The sequence below is a fragment of the Manis javanica genome, chromosome 7 (genome assembly GCF_040802235.1).
Source record: "Manis javanica isolate MJ-LG chromosome 7, MJ_LKY, whole genome shotgun sequence".
Classification (NCBI taxonomy): domain Eukaryota; kingdom Metazoa; phylum Chordata; class Mammalia; order Pholidota; family Manidae; genus Manis; species Manis javanica.
Window position 1 is genome coordinate 24289341 of NC_133162.1, and position 17512 is coordinate 24306852.

General features: G+C 41.2%; 1 protein-coding gene across 11 annotated transcripts in view; it reads left to right on the top strand.

The window, feature by feature from the left end:
- STN1 (STN1 subunit of CST complex) overlaps nucleotides 1-17512 on the top strand; it is a 40036-nt gene that overhangs the window by 16346 nt on the left and 6178 nt on the right. For 8 of the 11 annotated variants that reach the window (XM_073240475.1, XM_073240476.1, XM_073240473.1 and 5 more), the window contains 3 exons: nucleotides 898-1072; nucleotides 12918-13040; nucleotides 15585-15657. In XM_073240475.1, coding sequence (XP_073096576.1) covers nucleotides 898-1072; nucleotides 12918-13040; nucleotides 15585-15657 — 371 coding nt within the window. Of the gene's footprint in view, nucleotides 1-897; nucleotides 1073-12917; nucleotides 13041-15161; nucleotides 15556-15584; nucleotides 15658-17512 lie in introns of those variants that run through there. The other 3 variants (XM_017671606.3, XM_073240480.1, XM_073240479.1) reach the window with 3 other exon arrangements.

Here is a 17512-nt window from a genome sequence, read left to right on the forward strand (position 1 = left end):
GGAAAATATGTGTAATTGGAGTCCCTGAGGGAGTGGAGAGAGCAAATGTATGATAAAATAATGGCTGAAATGCTTTTAAGTTCCATAAAAACTTTAAACACACAGCTCTAAAAAGTCCAGTGAGCCCCAAGGCCAGAAACTAAAGAAAACCACCATGTCCCATCACAGTCACAACACCACATTGTGACACATCGTGATAAAAACTGCAAAAAATGAATCCAGCTGTTCCCAACCAGGAATGATTTTACTGTGGTGTGTGTGTGGGGGCGGAAACAGGAGGATTAAGAATATATGCATATTTGCTAGTAGATGACATCAAGAACTCTGGGGTGGGATGTCAGGATAACAATCAGTGGCTTCTGGGGAATTGGAAGGAGGATAAAGAGGAAACATTTTGCTGTGTACTCTTTAAATTTTTGTATGTGTATTTGTTACATATTCCTAAAAATTATGTTAAAAAAAAAAAACTAAACTGTAGACCTCTATAAAGTGGAAGTCCTCCATTTTCCTATCTCCTGCCATTTGAGTACCACTTCCCAGAGGTTCCCATTGTTCATAGACTGACGTGTATCCTAGCAGGCTTTTTTCTTCTATGCATACACAAACATGGATGTTCACCCATATATTTTGTGAGTTGTCACTTGCTTTTTTACAAAACTGGGACCATATCTAATCTACTCTTTTTAGCTTGGCTTTTTTTTTTCTAAAGCTGTCCTGAATATCTTAGTTCCCATAGTTCTGCCTCATCCTTTCAAACAACCACAGTATAAATTGCCCTTTATGTTAAAAACAAGCACCAATATAGTGTTGCATTTCCTTGCTATGTTTCAATTTTATGCACCCCAAAAAGCAACAAAAGGGATGGTTTTCTGCAGGGCTTTTTAAATTTTCCCCCAGCAGTCATCCAGGTGCCTTGGATCTTGCCAGTCTTACGTGTTTGCTGAGTGAGAAAGCCAAAGAATTCCTTGTGGAGAACAAAGTACAAACATTTTACCAGCAGGAATTGGAAATGGTGGAGTCACTGCTGTCAATTGCCAATCAGCCTATGATTCACAGTACCTGCTCTGAACTAGTAAGTGTAACATGCTCACATGAGAATTCAAGTCTCCTATCCTAAATCTGCAGCTGAAGGGTGTAGGTGAATGTGACCATGGCATTAAGACTCAGAAGGTGGGCCCAGGGATAGAGACTATAGTTCTATCATATGCTGTTTCTGTTCTGGAAAGGTCACTGACGACTAAGAATTTGAAATAAGAATGGACCTCTCCTTTTTCCCTCTTTACTTCACCTCAATAAGCTTTATCTGTGGGTAGAAAAAAAAAGTTAAGGTTTGTAACTTAGTTCTTAGTACTTACTGAGGTGGGTAGTTAATCTTCAGCAGGAGCTAGATGAGGAAAGAAATAGATGAGAAGAGGTGACTATCCTTTCAAGATGATTTATTGACCAGCAGAGTGATTCTTGAACTTGAACCAAGGTTTTTTAATGACTTGTTCCGTCTTCTCCTGAATAAGGTTAAACTATTGTGCTTTAGGAGTTTGAGTAGAGACCAAGTTGTATTTAGTCTGGTTGATAAGTAAAAATTTCAAGGAACACTCAAGTAATCTCTTATTCCTCCTGGAAAGAGCTGTCCCCATTCATTCACCCCTAGTGTTACAGATGAGCTTAAGTTGTTTGGTGTTTACTAATTTGCTTAGAATTAAGAATCAGTTGAGACTTTAGTTTTTGATTTTCCCTTTCATTGCAGCTTTTAGGATTTTTAGTATTATAGCATGACTCATATTTATTTAATTTATCCTGCCAGAGAATGACCTCTGTTTAAATGCCACCTTCTTTCCCTTCCTGACCATCTTCTCTGTTTCCGTATTATGTTATCACCTGATTTTCATATCTCACGATATCACTGGTATTTGTTTGCTGGCCTGTTCCTCTGCCAGAATTTAAATTCTATAAGAGCAGAGGTCTTGTCTGTCTTGTTCTTTGCTTTCTAGAACCAGGGTGTAGAACAGGATTGGTACAAAGTAAGTTCTCAATAATTATTTGTTGATAGAAGGAATGATGGCTTTGAACAATTTAAATAGGCCCTGAAAATACCTACTTCAAAGTAAATTTCTTTCCCTTCCTCCCTCCCACCGCCTTTCCCCAAAGATATCATTACTGGTCTCATGAATATCCTTCCAGAGATAGTCTGTGCATATATAAACTAGATTTAGTTGTGTCCCATTTTTTTAAACAAATGGCAACATGCTAAACACAATACCTAGCTTTTCATTGAATATTGTGTCTTAGAGATCCTTTCCTACCTGTACACATTCATCTGCCTCTATGTAATAATCTTTTGTTCCACATACCATAATTTAACTAGTCTCTCCATTCTTGCACTGTTTGGATGTTTTCCAGTCTTGCCATTACCAACAGGGCTGCTGTGAATACCCTTGTTAGGTAGCAAAAGTTACTCTTCATGATTCTGGTGGAACGGATACCAGGTCTCCATCCTGACCTAGTCATGACCACTGCTTCTCAGGTTCATTTGCAAGCCTAATTATCTCTTCTGGCACCCGGCTATGTGCCCAGTAACCCGTGATTTCATACATGGAGATGAGAGATAGAGCTTCAGGAAACACCCAGGTGGAGAGGGTCAGGACTGTCCCTTTTGTTCTGTGCCATCGTTGTTTCTGAAAAGTTGCAGCTCTCTAGCTGTCCGCTGACAGCAACATTGACCTTTCCACTTAATCATTCAGAGGAGACTTAATGCCAGGCTGGCCTCCTGGGACTTCTGGCCACTCTGTCGGCATGTTTGAAAGGAAACTTTGAAGCTTAGCAAAGGCTACATTCTTCCTGTGAGCCAGCTCTTCTGTGATAGCTATAATTAATTAGAGAGATTTGAGGACGCTGAGGACCAAAAGCTGCCTCCACTCACAACAGTCCTTGGGGAACTTGGGCGTATCTTGGTGAAAATACTTAGAGCAGAAACTTGTGTCTGCCCAGTGTGCTAGGTTTAAAAGTAAATGAATGAAGGTGGCACTACATTTGCTCTGTCTTTGGAAACTGTTTTTCCATAAATTGTGAATTATTCCCTCACAAAGCTCTGGTTGAGGAGGCCAGTGTCATTAAATTGAGCCTGGGAGACTAAGGATGCTTTACGATGATGCTGAAAGCCTCTAGATCCTTTGGCACTTCCACAGAAATCACTGTGATGATGTTATAGTGTAGAAGCAGGGGGAGAGTGGATTTGAGTATTTTTCCCCCTTTCTTTTTTCCCTAGTGGCCCTCCTTAGCAAATCCAGAAACATGATAAGCAGACCTTGACAAACCATTGTGTTCTTTGACAGCTGGATAAATGTTGAGTGTGTTTGGGAATGAAGACTATATATATTTCAGAGATCCACCCAGTTCCTGACCCGTGACAGGGAGAGGCCTGCGAAGGGCTTAGCACATTCAGCCAGTCACTGTTTTTGTCTCTGAACAATTTTGGTTTCCTGAAATCAGATGAAGCTGTCATAGACACAAATCCCAGGCCAGAAAAAGCTACTGGCTAGAAGAGGTGATTGGAGGCTCTACCCTTGAGATTCTGTTTTTATAACCAGTAGGGAAATACGTCCAGAGGTCAGGCGAGGCAAATGTTTTTGGAAATGAAGATTTGCATATTGTTTATATTTATAGAGAGCTCTTTCTATTGGGTCCTACGTGTTCACAGCTGAAACTGCTTCTAATCCTGCAGGCCTACTCTTGCTGCCTGCTGCTCAATCTTACTGAAATCTGGGAGGAGGAGCTGCATTTTTTGTATGGTCTAGGAGTAACCAAGAGTCATTTTTAATGATGGAAATAATTGAAATAACCATGTAACAATCATTTCTAGTTAGATTCCAGTTTATTTCCTTACTGGGAAGAGATAACAATAAAGTCAACCCTCAACCCTTTGCATCCTTATGTTAAACCAACTAAAGAAGAAGAGTCTCCTTAGAGTTATAAAGATTAAGAAGTTAAAAGTTTTGTGTGGCATCTATACTGGGTTGATTATGCTTCCCCTAAATAAGAGCATTCATGTATGACATTAAAAACAGCTTTGCCTAAAGCCCCCTGAGTAAGATTGCAGCTGAGATTTGTTAGGTGAGATGTTTATTCTAAACACACTGAAATATCTTTTCTGCCTGTGGGAGCCATCAAGTAGTTCTGGGCCTTACTCTCCCTTCAGAGAATGGGTGTTGTCATAACCTGGAACGTTAGTCAACTTTTAGGCCCTAATGGTCTAATGACCAGATTCCCTAGCTTGCTCCTCTGTTAAGGAAAAATTTATTAAACTATTAATTCAAGAGTGTTATTAAACTGTCCTCTTCAGTCCCAGAGAGCATGTTTTTAAACATCACCAGATCTATGTGATTAAAACAGTGCCTGTTTGGGAGACCTCTTCCAGAAAGAAAGGTTTCTTGAGTGATGGAATTGTCAGCACTTGAGGCCATTTGGGGGTTTCTTTCCTCTCCCTATTACTGGGGGGAAATGTCTTCAGCAAATTTCAAGCACGCTGCCCCAGATGGCCTTCAGAAGTGCCTTCGTTAGGGGTAGGACTTTGCTTTCAAACACTTCTTTAGAATCTTTGCCACGTTTCCTTGGAGCTCTCATCCCTTTTAGTATCTTTTTTTTGGTATCATTAATATACACTTACATAAGCAACATTGTGGTTACTACATTCCCCCCATCATCAAGTCCCCACCACATACCCCATTACAGTCACTGTCCATCAGTATAGTAAGATGCTATAGAATCACTACTTGTCTTCTCTGTGCTATACTGCCTTCCCTGTGCCCCCCCTTATTATATGTGCTAATCGTAATGTCCCTTTTTCCCCTTCTCCCTCTCTTCCCACCCATCCTCCCCAGTCCCTTTCCCTTTGGTAACTATTAGTCCATTCTTGGGTTCTGTGAGTCTGTTGCTGTTTTGTTCCTTCAGTTTTTCCTTTGTTCTTATACTCCACAGATGAGTGAAATCATTTGATACGTGTCTTTCTCTGCCTGGCTTATTTCACAGAGCATAATACCCTCTAGCTCCATCCATGTTGTTGCAAATGGTAGGATTTGTTTTCTTCTTATGGCTGAATAATATTCCATTGTGTATATGTACCACATCTTCTTTATCCATTCATCTACTGATGGACACTTAGGTTGTTTCCATTTCTTGGCTATTGTACATAGTGCTGCGCTAAACATAGGGGTGCATATGTCTTCTTCAAACTGGGCTGCTGCATTCCTAGGGTAAATTCCTAGCAGTGGAATTCCTGGGTCAAATGGTATTTCTATTTTGAGTTTTTTGAGGAATCTCCATACTGCTTTCCACAATGGTTGAACTAATTTACATTCCCACCAGCAGTGGAGGAGGGTTCCCCTTTCTCCACATCCTCACCAACATTTGTTGTTTGTCTTTTGAATGTTGGCCATTCTAACTGGTGTGAGGTGATATTGTGGTTTTAATTTGCATTTCTCTGATGATTAATGATGTGGAGCATCTTTTCATGTGTCTGTTGGCCATCTGAATTTCTTCTTTGGAGAAGTGTCTGTTCAGCTCCTCTGCCCATCTTTTAATTGGATTATTTTCTTTTTGTTTGTATATTTTGGATGTCACCCCCTTATCGGATATATCATTTATGAATATATTCTCCCATGCTGTAGGATGCCTTTTTGTTCTACTGATGGTGTCCTTTGCTGTACAGAAGCTTTTTAGTTTGATATAGTCCCACTTGTTCATTTTAGCTTTTGTTTCCCTTGCCCAGGGAGATATGTTCATGAAGTTGTTAATGTTTATGTCAAAGAGAGTTTTGCCTATGTTTTCTTCTAAGAGTTTTATGGTTTCATGACTTATAGGTCTTTAATCCATTTCGAGTTCACTTTTGCATATGGAGTTAGACAGTAATCTGGTTTCATTCTCTTATATGTAGCTGTCCAGTTTTGGCAAAACCAGCTGTTGAAGAAGCTGTCATTTCCCATTGTATATCCATAGCTCCTTTATCATATATTAATTGACCATATATGCTTGGGTTAATATCTGGACTCTATTCTGTTCCACTGCTCTATGGGTCTGTTCTTGTGATAGTACCAAATTGTCTTGATTACTATGGCTTTATAGTAGAGCTTGAAGTTGGGAAGTGAGATCCCCCCTGCTTTATTCTTCCTTCTCAGGATTGCTTTGGCTATTCGGGGTCTTTTGTGGTTCCATATGAATTTTAGAACTATTTGTTCCAGTTCACTGAAGAATGCTGTCAGTAATTTGATAGGCATTGCATTGAATCTGTAGATTGCTTTAGGCAGGATGGCCATTTTGACAATATTAATTCTTCCTATCCATGAGCACGGGATGTGTTTCCATTTATTGGTATCTTCTTTAATTTCTCTTAAGAGTGTCTTGTAGTTTTCAGGGTATAGGTCTTTCACTTCCTTGGTTAGATTTATTCCTACGTATTTTATTCTTTTTGATGCAATTGTGAATGGAATTGTTTTCCTGATTTCTCTCTCTGCTAGCTGTTCATTAGTGTATAGGAAAGCAACAGATTTCTGTGTGTTAATTTTGTATCCTACAACTTTGCTGAATTCAGATATTAGATCTAGTAGTTTTGGAGTGGAGTCTTTAGGGTTTTTTTATGTACAATATCATGTCATCTGCAAACAGGGACAGTTTAACTTCTTCCTTGCTAATCTGGATGCCTTTTATTTCTTTGTGTTGTCTGATTGCCATGGCTAGGACCTCCAGTACTATGTTAAATAGAAGTGGGGAAAGTGGGCATCCTTGTCTTGTTTCTGATCTTAAAGGAAAAGCCTTCAGCTTCTCACTGTTAAGTATGATGTTGGCTGTGGGTTTGTCATTTATGGCCTTTATTATTTTGAGGTACTTGCTCTCTATACCCATTTCATTGAGAGTTTTTATCATGAATGGATATTGAATTTTGTCAAATGCTTTTTCAGCATCTATGGAGATGATCATGTAGTTTTTGTCCTTCTTGTTGTTGATTTGGTGGATGATGTTGGATTTTCGTATGTTGTACCATCCTTCCATCCTTGCACCCCTGGAATGAATCCCACTTAATCATGGTGTATGATCCTCTTGATGTGTTTTTGAATTCGGTTTGCTAATATTTTGTTGAGTATTTTTACAACTATGTTCATCAGGGATATTGGTCTGTAGTTTTCCTTTTTTTGTGGTATCTTTGCCTGGTTTTGGTATTAGAGTGATGCTGGCTTCACAGAATGAGTCTGGAAGTATTCCCTCCTCTTCTATTTTTTGGAAAACTTTATAAGGACAATGGGTGTTATGTCTTCTCTAAATGTCTGATAAAATTCAGCGGTGAATTAGTCTGGTCCAGGAATTTTGTTCTTGGGTAGTTTTTTTTATTACCGATTCCATTTCATTGCTGTTAATTGCCCTGTTTAGATTTTCTGTTTCTTTCTGGGTCAGTCTTGAAAAGTTGTATTTTTCTAGAAAATTGTCCATTTCTTCTAGGTTATCCAGTTTGTTAGCATATAGACTTTCATAGTATTCTCTAATAATTCTTTGTATTTCTGTACAGAAATAAATTGTACAAAGAAAAAAAGGCTCACAAGTACATGGAGGCTTAACAACATGCTCCTAAATGTGGTGTCCGTAGTGATTTTTTCTTTCTCATTTCTGATTCTCTTTATATGTGTAGATTCTAATTTTTTCTTATTAAGTCTGTCTAGGGGTTTATGTATTTTGTTATTTTTTCAAAGAACCAGCTCTTGATTTCAGTGATTTTTTTCTATTGTTTTATTCTTCTCAATTTTATTTATTTCTTCTCTGATCTTTATTATGTCCCTCTTTTTGCTGACTTTGGGCCTCATTTGTTCTTCTTCCAGTTTCAATAATTGTGACTTTAGACTATTCATTTGGGATTGTTCTTCCTTCTTTAAATAGGCCTGGATTGCTATGTACTTTCCTCTTAGAACTGCCTTCACTGCGTCCCACAGAAGTTAGGGTGTTGTGCTGTCGTTTTCATTTGTCTTCATATATTGCTTGATCTCTGTTTTAATTTGGTCATTGATCCATTGATTCTTTAGGGGCATGTTGTTAAGCCTCCATGTATTTGTGAGCCTTTTTATTTTTGTACAATTTATTTCTAGTTTTATACCATTGTGATCTGAGAAGTTGGTTGGTAGAATATCAGTGTTTTTGAATTTACTGAGGTTCTTTTTGTGGCCTAGTATGTGGTCTATTCTGGAAAATGTTCCATGTGCACTTGAGAAGAATGTGTATCCTGCTGCTTTTGGGAGTAGAGTTCTGTAGATGTCTGTTAGGTCCATCTGTTGTAGTGTGTTGTTCAGTGCCTCTGTGTCCTTACTTATTTTCTGTCTGGTTAATCTGTCCTTTGGAGTGAGTGGTGTTGAAGTCTCCTAAAATGAATGGATTGTATTCTATTTCCTCCTTTAGTTCTGTTAGTATTTCTTTCACATATGCTGGTGCTCCTGTATTGGGTGCATAGATGTTTATAATGGTTATATCCTCTTGTTGGACTGAGCCCTTTTTCATTATGTAGTGTCCTTCTTTATCTCTTGTAACTTTCTTTGTTTTGAATTCTATTTTGTCTGATACTAGTATTGCAACACCTGCTTTCTTCTCTCTGTTGTTTGCGTAAGATATCTTTTTCCATCCCTTGACTTTAAGTCTGTGCATGTCTTTGGGTTTGAGGTGAGTCTCTTGTAGGCAGCCTATAGATGGGTCTTGCTTTTTTATCCATTCTATTACTCTGTGTCTTTTGTTTGGTGCATTCAGTCCATTTACATTTAGGGTGATTATTGAAAGATATGTACTTATTGCCATTGCAGGCTTTAGATTCGTGATTACCAAAGGTTCAAGGTTAGCTTCTTTACTACCTTACTGTCTAATTTAACTCACTTATTGAGCTATTATAAATGCAGCTGATGATTATTTCTCTCCCTTTTTATTCCTCCTCCTCCATTCTTCATATGTTGGGTGTTTTGTTCTGTGCTCTTTTTAGGAGTGCTCCCATCTAGAGCTGTCCTTCTAAAAGACCCTGTAGAGGTGGTTTGTGGGAGGCCAATTCCCTCAACTTCTGCTTGTCTGGGAATTGTTTAATCCCTCCTTCATATTTAAATGATAATTGTGCTGTATACAGTATCCTTGGTTCAAGGCCTTTCTGTTTTATTGCATTAAATATATCATGCCATTCTCTTCTGGCCTGTAAGGTTTCTGTTGAGAAGTCTGATGGTAGCCTGATGGATTTTCCTTTGTAGGTGACCTTTTTTCTCTCTCTGGCTGCCTTTAATACTCTGTCCTTGTCGTTGATCTTTGCCATTTTAATTATGATGTGTCTTGGTGTTGTCCTCTTTGGGTCCTTTCTGTTGGGAGTTCTGTGTACTTCCGTAGTCTGAGCAACTATTTCCTCCCCCAGTTTGGGGAAGTTATCAGCAATTATTTCTGCAAAGCCACCTTCTATCCCTTTTTCTCTCTCTTCTTCTTCTGATACCCCTATAATGCGGATATTGTTCCTTTTGGATTGGTCACACAGTTCTCTTAATATTGTTTCATTCCTGGAGATACTTTATCTCTCTCTGCATCAGCTTCTATGCGTTCCTGTTCTCTGGTTTCTATTCCATCAATGGCTTCTTGCATCTTATGCATTCTGCTTATAAATGCTTCCAGAGATTGTTTCACTTCTGTAATCTCCCTCCAGACATCATCCCTTAGCTCTTGTATATTTCTCTGCATCTCCATCTGCATGTTTATGATTTTTATTTTGAATTCTTTTTCAGGAAGATTGGTTAGGTCTATCTCCTTCTCAGATATTGACTCTGTGATTTTTGTCTGTCTCAGATTCTGCCTTTTCATCGTGATAGAGATAGTTTGCGGAGTTGGCGCAAGTGACGGCTGGGAGAATGTCCCTTCTTGTTGGTTTGTGGCCTTCCTCTCCTTGGAGAACAGCGACCTCTAGCGGCTTGTGCTAGGCAGCTGCCTGCAGATGGGGCCTCTGATTCTTGCCCGGCTGCCATGGAGTTTAGCTCTGCAGTTGCTGTGGGTGTGGCCTGCCTCGGGCAGCTGCTCCGATATGGCGGAGCTGCTTTGGAGGGGAAACGGCCGGAAGGCTGTTTATCTCCGTGATGGGCCTTTGAGCCGCCCTGCTGCACAGGGGGTTAGGGTACCCAGAGTTCCCCAGGATTCCCAGCTGCTGTGCTAAGTGTCCCGGGACACTTCTGTCCAGCTTTGGGGTCTCTGTCCCTTTAAGACTTTCAAAAAGCACTCGCTTTTCTTTGTCCCTGGGGCACCGGCTGCGGTGACCCGCTCACAGGTCTTACTCTTCTGTTTCCTTAGTTTCCATCACCCTACGCATGCACTGTGTGTCTGTGCTCCAGTGCGGATGGCTAGGGCTGGGTGTTCAGCAGTCCTGGGCTCCCTCTCCCTCCCTGCTCTGTCTCCTCTCATCCCGCCGGGAGCTGGGGTGAGGGGCGCTCCGGTTCCACAGGGCCACGTCTTGTATCTTACCCCCTTTGCTACGCACTGGGTTCTCGCAGGTGTGGATGTAGTCTGGCTGTTGTCTTGTGTCTTCTGGTCTCTTTTAGGGAGAGTTGTATTTGTTGTATTTTCAAAAATATATGTGATTTTGGGAGGAGATTTCTGCTGCTCTACTCATGCCGCCATCTTGGCTCCGCATCAATTATTTCTTCAAAGACACTTTCTATCCCTTTTTCTCTCTCTTCTTCTTCTGGCACCTCAATCATGGGAATATTGTTCCATTTGGATTGGTCACGCAGTTTTCTTAATATTCTTTCATTCCTAGAGATCCTTTCATTTCTCTCTCCCTCAACTCTATATTCCTGTTCTCTGATTTCTGTTCCATGAACAGTCTCTTCTACCTCTTCCAGTCTGCTCTTAAATCCTTTCATTGTTTGTTTCATTTATGTTATCTCCCTCCTGAATTTATCCCTTAGCTCTTAAATGTTTCTCTGTAGCTCCATCAGCATGCTTATGACTTTTATTTTGAATTCTTTTTCAGGAAGATTGGTGATTTCAGTCTCACCAAGCCCTCTCTCTGGTGTTTGAGGGATTTGGGACTGAACAAGGTTCTTCTGCCTTTTCATGGCAATGAGAGTGGTCACCAGCAAGTGGCACGTGTGTCAGCTGGGAGAACAAAGTCCCTTCCTTCTTGCTGGTCGCCTTCCCTGTCTCCGCTGTCTGTGCTGGTTAATCACACACAGGGAGCAGCCTCTGGGTTAATCCCCTAAGCTGCTGTGGGCAGGATGGCCTTTGAGATGGCTGAGGGCAATGACGGGGGTCACAGGCAAGCAGCATGTGTTCTGCTGCAAGAGTAAAGCCCCTTTGTGCCTCCCAGACTCTGTGCCGGTCTCTGCTGTCTGTGCTGGTCAACGACGCGCAGGAAGGGGCCTCTGAGTGTGCGCCAGTTAGTGATGTGCAGGGAGAAGCCTCTTTGCTAAGCTGTGTGGTTGCTGTTGGTGGGGTTGCTCCCTAGCTTTTCAGCAATGGTGGGTCAGCCAGTTTGCTTTCAGTACTGGTGGGTAGGGGGGAAGGAACTGTAGGCTGCTTATTGCTGCAAGGGGCTTTGGAGCTGCTTTGCCTCCCAGGAGGTTAGGGCATCTAAATTTCCTTAAAATTTCCTAGCCTGCTGAGCTGAGTGTGCCAGGATGATTTTGTCCACCTGTTAAACCCTTGTCCCTTTAAGACTTTTAAAGTACCTGCTTTTCTTTTGTCCCAGGGCAGCTGGCTGTGGGAACCTGTTCACAGTCTCAGTCTCAGACCTTGCTTTTCCACTCCTCCAATATCCAGTGCACCATGCTATGTGTGTCTGTGCTCCTGGGGCAGACCACCAGGGCTAGTTATTTAGCAGTCCTTTGCTTCCACTCCCTCCCCACTCTGATTCCCTTCCTCCCACTGGTGAGCTGGGGTGAGCTGGGGTGAGGGGAATGCTCGGGTCTCACGGGGTCACAGCTTTGTATCCTACCCTTTTCCATGAGATGTTAGGCTCTTGCAGGTGTGTAGCCTGGCTCATGTACTGTATCCACCAGTCACTCTTTTAGGAGTAGTTGTATTCGCTGTATTTTCGAAATACCTATGGTGTTGGGAGGAGATTTCTGCCACCCTACTTATGCTACCATCTTGAGAATTTCTGCTTTTCCTTCTAGTGTATTGACAAATTTCTGTCAATTAAAAAAGGATCTGTACCTTTAAGGACAGTTGTTGTTCACTACTTCCTTTGTTTTAGGAATGAACTGAAAACCCCCAATGGAATCAAGAAACAGCCTCTGTAATGAGATATTTATTTCCATTCATTACACAAATAATTTTATCAGTTACCTACCATATGCCAGGGAGGAGGTAGCTGAGATGAAATAAAGTCCTCAACTTAGTAATCACACAGTCTACTTAATCATGGTGGTATATAGCTGAAGCCTGGCTTCCTTGGGAATAAAAATAGGATGACCTGGTACCGTACTGAGGCAAATTTGTCTCTTAGAGAAGAGGATATTGGAAATTGAAATTCAATATTGAAATTGAGGAGCTTGAAAGCTGACAGCCACAAAGGTTCCTTCCATGTGGCCTAGGACCCCTCACCACCTTCAGCCCCATGAGTCCACCTTTGACAGGTCTCTGCACAGCTGCTTCCACCACTTAAAATAAGGAGACTATTGAATACTTTCTTCGTTTGGAATCCACAACTTATTTCAATATGTGTAAAATTCTTTGAAGTCCTTAGGAGGAGGTTGTATGTAATCATAATTTTAATGAAAAATATGAGCGAAGTGTAGATAATAATTTAGTTGTATATTTAAAAAAATCAAAGATTATCTTTTTCATTTTTCATTTCATAGGTTTAGGTTGTTTCTCTCAGATGCTGTAAAATGGAACTTATGTCTTCTCTTCTATTTTTTTATTTTTCCTCTTCCCAGGCAGATCTTAGGAATGACACCACTTCCAAGGCAATTCATAATATATTTAAGAATGCTATACAGCTGCTGCAGGATAAAGGACTTGTTTTCCGGAAAGATGGTGGTTTTGATAACCTATATTACGTAAGAGAACTGCAACTTAATTTTTTCCCTTCAGAACTTCAATTACAAATGGATTCATTACTTAAGAATACCTATTTACTGTTTAAAAATCAGCCATTAAGGAGGTACATCAGAGGGACAATTGGCCCTTATCTTCTCCAGGGTTCCATTTTTTAGCATCCGTCCTTCTAGGCATTTATTTGTGTATTTACAAAAAACATATATAAATACAAGCTTCCGTGGCTTTTTTGTTTTCCAAAAACATGTGATCAACCTTTAAATCAGGATTTCTCAACCTTAACACTATTTCAGTTATATGATTCTGTGTTTGGGTGGTTGTCCTTCGCACTGTTAACAGCATCCCTGGCCTTCACTGACTAGATGCTAGTAGCAGCCCCCCAGTTGTTACAACCAGAGTCTCAGGACATTGCCAAGTGTCCCCTGGGGCAGTTGAGAACCACTTTTAAATAATGCCCACAGCTTTTTTGGGTACCAGAATAGCACATCACCAGCATCTTTCCATGTTGGTACTTAAAAATCTACCTCAAGTCTTTTTGACGTCTGCATGGGGTTCCATATTATGGGTACTTGCCGTATGTTTTTTTTTAACAACTTCTTTCTGATGGACATTAATGTTGTGGCTAACTTTTGTTCTCAGAAATAGTGTCACTATAGCTATTTTTGCACATCAGTCTTTGTGACCTGAAGTGTTTCTGTAAAATTAACTCTTAAAAGAGGAGCTGCTGGAGCAAAGGGCATGTACCTTTAAGCTTTTGGTTGACACAGTCTGATTGGCCTCCCACAGGCTGTAGCAGTTGACATTCCCACCAGGAGTACAAGTGCTCGCTTGCAGCATACTTGCAAAAGCAAAGGTCCACCCCTCACTTCCTGTCTTTAATATAGAGGCCAGCTGAAATCGGGCCTCATTAGGGCCAGTGATGCCAATAGGGTAAATGGGGCTTCAGTTAAGAGTGATTCTCCTGGAGATGCAGCAAAACTGAGGATCCCGGAAGCCTCATTCTTTGCAGGCATGATTCCTGAAAGGAAGCTCTCCTTAAGGGGACATTTTCTTCATGTTGATTTACTCTAGTAATTCCCCATTTTGGAGAATTTTTTTTAAGTAGGAGATGTTTTAAATACTATTTGAGTAACTTTTGAAAAGGGCATTCTAATCTGTGTGAAGGTGAATGCAGTCTATCTGCCCTCCCCCTCCTCCCCCTACACACTCATAGCAAGTCCTGGTGGGAGTTTGTTGCCTCTTGTGTGTTGGAGAAGCTCATGCTGGGCGGTCCACCTTAACACAGCTCTTCCCCCCTCGCATTCCCCTGGGAGGCTGTGGAGTCAGCCTCCTGTGAATGTGGAAGGCAGCTCTTCCTGAGGAGCAGCAGCCCTGGGCAGCAGGCCAGGGTCGAGGTGTGGCAGGGCTGGGGCACTTCCGCCTGTGAATCAGTGTGAGCTGGAATGGGGTGATCAAGCAGAAATAGAACAGCCCTCCTTTCCTCTGCGAACCACTCGCCTTCTCTGACTTCACTGCTCTCCTTCCACCTCAGCGTCTGGCCTGGGAGGTTTCAGTTTTTCTGAGGCCTCACCTCAGGGAAGTCGCTATCATTGCAGTCTAAATACTTATATTTGTAGAGTGCTTTCTGGCCTCTGCAGTCCTCACCCACCTGCCTTATTTAATCTTCCCCATAACTTGGTGGTGGAGGGCAGGCAGGTGTCACCCATGTGCCCCTTCTGTAAATCTGGTCCTCCTGGAGGTCTGATCAGACAGGCATTCTGGAGACGTGTGTTGGTTTGCATGCTGCTTCTCTGTTTCTTCCTCTTTTCCTCTTTCCCTTCCTTTCTTGTACTTTTCCCCTTACTTCCTGCCTTCTTCCCTCCTTCTTTTCTCTCTCTCTCTCCTCTTTCTTTCTTTTTCTCTTTCTTCTTTTTTGATGTTAGATTGACTATTGGACATGAAGGTGAGACCCATTTGGTTGCTGCTTCGCTCTTACCTGAGGTGGTTGAGAAAGGAATGAGGTTCTGTTTGCCTTTGAGAACAGAAGGCGTTTTCAAAGGATAGGCATGCATAGGCTGGATTTACTCTCTTGCTAGCATTTCCTTACGGTATTTTTGTCATTTGTTTTTCTTTGTGCTTGAAAGGATGAAACCTAGTGAGACACAAGACAGGGCAGAGGAAGAAGTCCTGGGGTGGAGAACAGAGGCTGATCACCGGTGCCCCTCTCAAAAACACTACAATAAATAAATGAAATTTTATAAATGTGTTTTGAATGTTTAAGAAGTTGCTCTTTAGAAGTATGGAATTCCAGTTTCTCTTTACGTCGTGGCCCCATGAGCCAGCTCTCCAGGGGGTGGGCCACTGCCAGCCACAGGGAAGTGAGAGCTGCTCGGGGACAGAGCGGGTTTGACAGTTGCCAAGTATGGAAAACAACATTTGTATAGGCGTGGTAATTGTTATGAAATCTTTAGAAACTATCCTAAATACTAATTTGGGAGTCTGGATGACACAGTTGCTATGTTAAGGCCATGTCCAAGCTTTCTTGCCAAACTGCTTTTCCTGTTCAGGTAACCAGAGAAGACAAAGAACTGCACAGAAAGGTCCACCGAATCATTCAGGAAGATTGCCAGAAGCCAAATCGTAAGTGCTCTGGTGTTCTTATGGTGCCCTGGTGACTGGAAGGGGGCAGGGGACATTCCCTCAGAGAGCACTGGACGGCAAGTCAGAGGACCTGGGCTTGCCCCAGTAATGACTTGGAAACATGACTGATCAAGACACCTGCCGTCTCTGGGCCTTGGGCTCCTCTTCTCTGAAGTGAGCATTAGGCTGGCACAGTTGTTCTGACCTTGGCTGCACATAACTTAACCTCAGAGCTCTTTTGAACATATGGTGCTCAGGTCCCACCCCTGGGGAATCTGAATCATTCAGGGGCTGGGACAAGGGCTAGACAGGTGAGTTCCTCAGGTGATTCTGATACAGTGAGGTGAACCACCACACTAGGACTTTTTGATGTCCTTCTAGTTCTCTTGTTCTATTTGTGTTATTTCCTGTTCCTCTCTTGCCCCTTGTCTTTGAACCCAAACCTGATGTTTTCTCTCTCTTCTGACATCAAACCCTTTGGTGTTAGGAGGACCAGTTCTAGACATTACAATTTATTAGCAGTGTAATTCAGTGGTTACTCTTTAGAAGTATGGAATTCTAGTTTCTCTTTTCATCGTGGCCCCACATGGTGTTGGAGCCTGATAATTTGCATAAGAAATGGTTTAGAAAATACTTGGTCTGAGTGGAGTTAGGTCAGCCCCTAGTGGCTAGAAACTCAAACTGTAGCTAGTCTAACAACAGTTACTACCATTTTCACACTAGCTAGAAAAAGAAAGCATCAGTCCTGTCTTTAAATCCCATGTAAACTGACTTTCAAACTTAAAGGTGACTTTCAAAGTCTGCCTTTTGCAAACAAGCTAATAACAAATACAGTATTAGTGACTGTATTGCCTATGCTGTTCTTCGTATCCATGTGACTTACTTTTAAAACTGCAAGTTTGTACCTCTTAATCTCTCTCACCTGTTTTACACATCCTCCTTCCTCTCTCCCCTCTAGAAGCTGCCAGTTTGTTCTCTGCATTTATGGATCTGTTTCTTGTTTTGTTTTTTATATTCCATATGTAAGTGAAATCATCCAGTATTTGTCTTTCTCTAACTTGTTTCACTGCCCTCTAGGTCCATCAGTGTTGGAGACAGCCAGATTTCATTCTTCTTTATACTACTTTACAAGTATATTTCATTGTATATATGTCTGTGTACTATGTGTATGTATGTACTATGTCTTCTTTATTCACTTATCTATTGATGGACACTTAGGTTTGCTTCCATATCTTGGTTGTTGTAAATAATGTTGCAGTGAACACAGGGGTACATCTATCTTTACAAGCCAGTGCTTTTGTTTCTTTGGTTAATTACCACCAGAAGTAGAATTGCTGAATCATATGGTGTTTCTATTTCTAATTTTTTGAATGACCTCTGTACTGTTTCCTATAGTAGCTGCACCAATTTATATTCCAACCAACAGTGCATGAAGGTTCCCTTTTTTCCACATCTTCACCAATACTTGTTATTTCTTATCTTTCTGACAATAGCTATACAGATAGGTGTGAGGTGATACCTCATTGTGTCTTTGATTTACATTTCCCTAATGATTAGTGACGTGGAGCATCTTTAATGTGTCTGTTGGCCATCTATATGTCTTTGGAAAAATGCCTGTTCTGTTCTTCTGCCCATTTCTTAATCTGATTGTTTGATTTTTTTGGTGTTGAGGTATATGAGTTCTTTGTATATTTTGACTATTAACTCCTTATCAGATGTATCATTTGCATATATATTCTCCCACTCAGTGGTTGCCTTTTCTCTTTGTTGATGGTGTCCTTCACCATGCAAAATTTGATAAAGTCCCAATTTGTTTTTGCTTTTGTTGCCTTTGCCTAAGGAGACAGATCCTCCT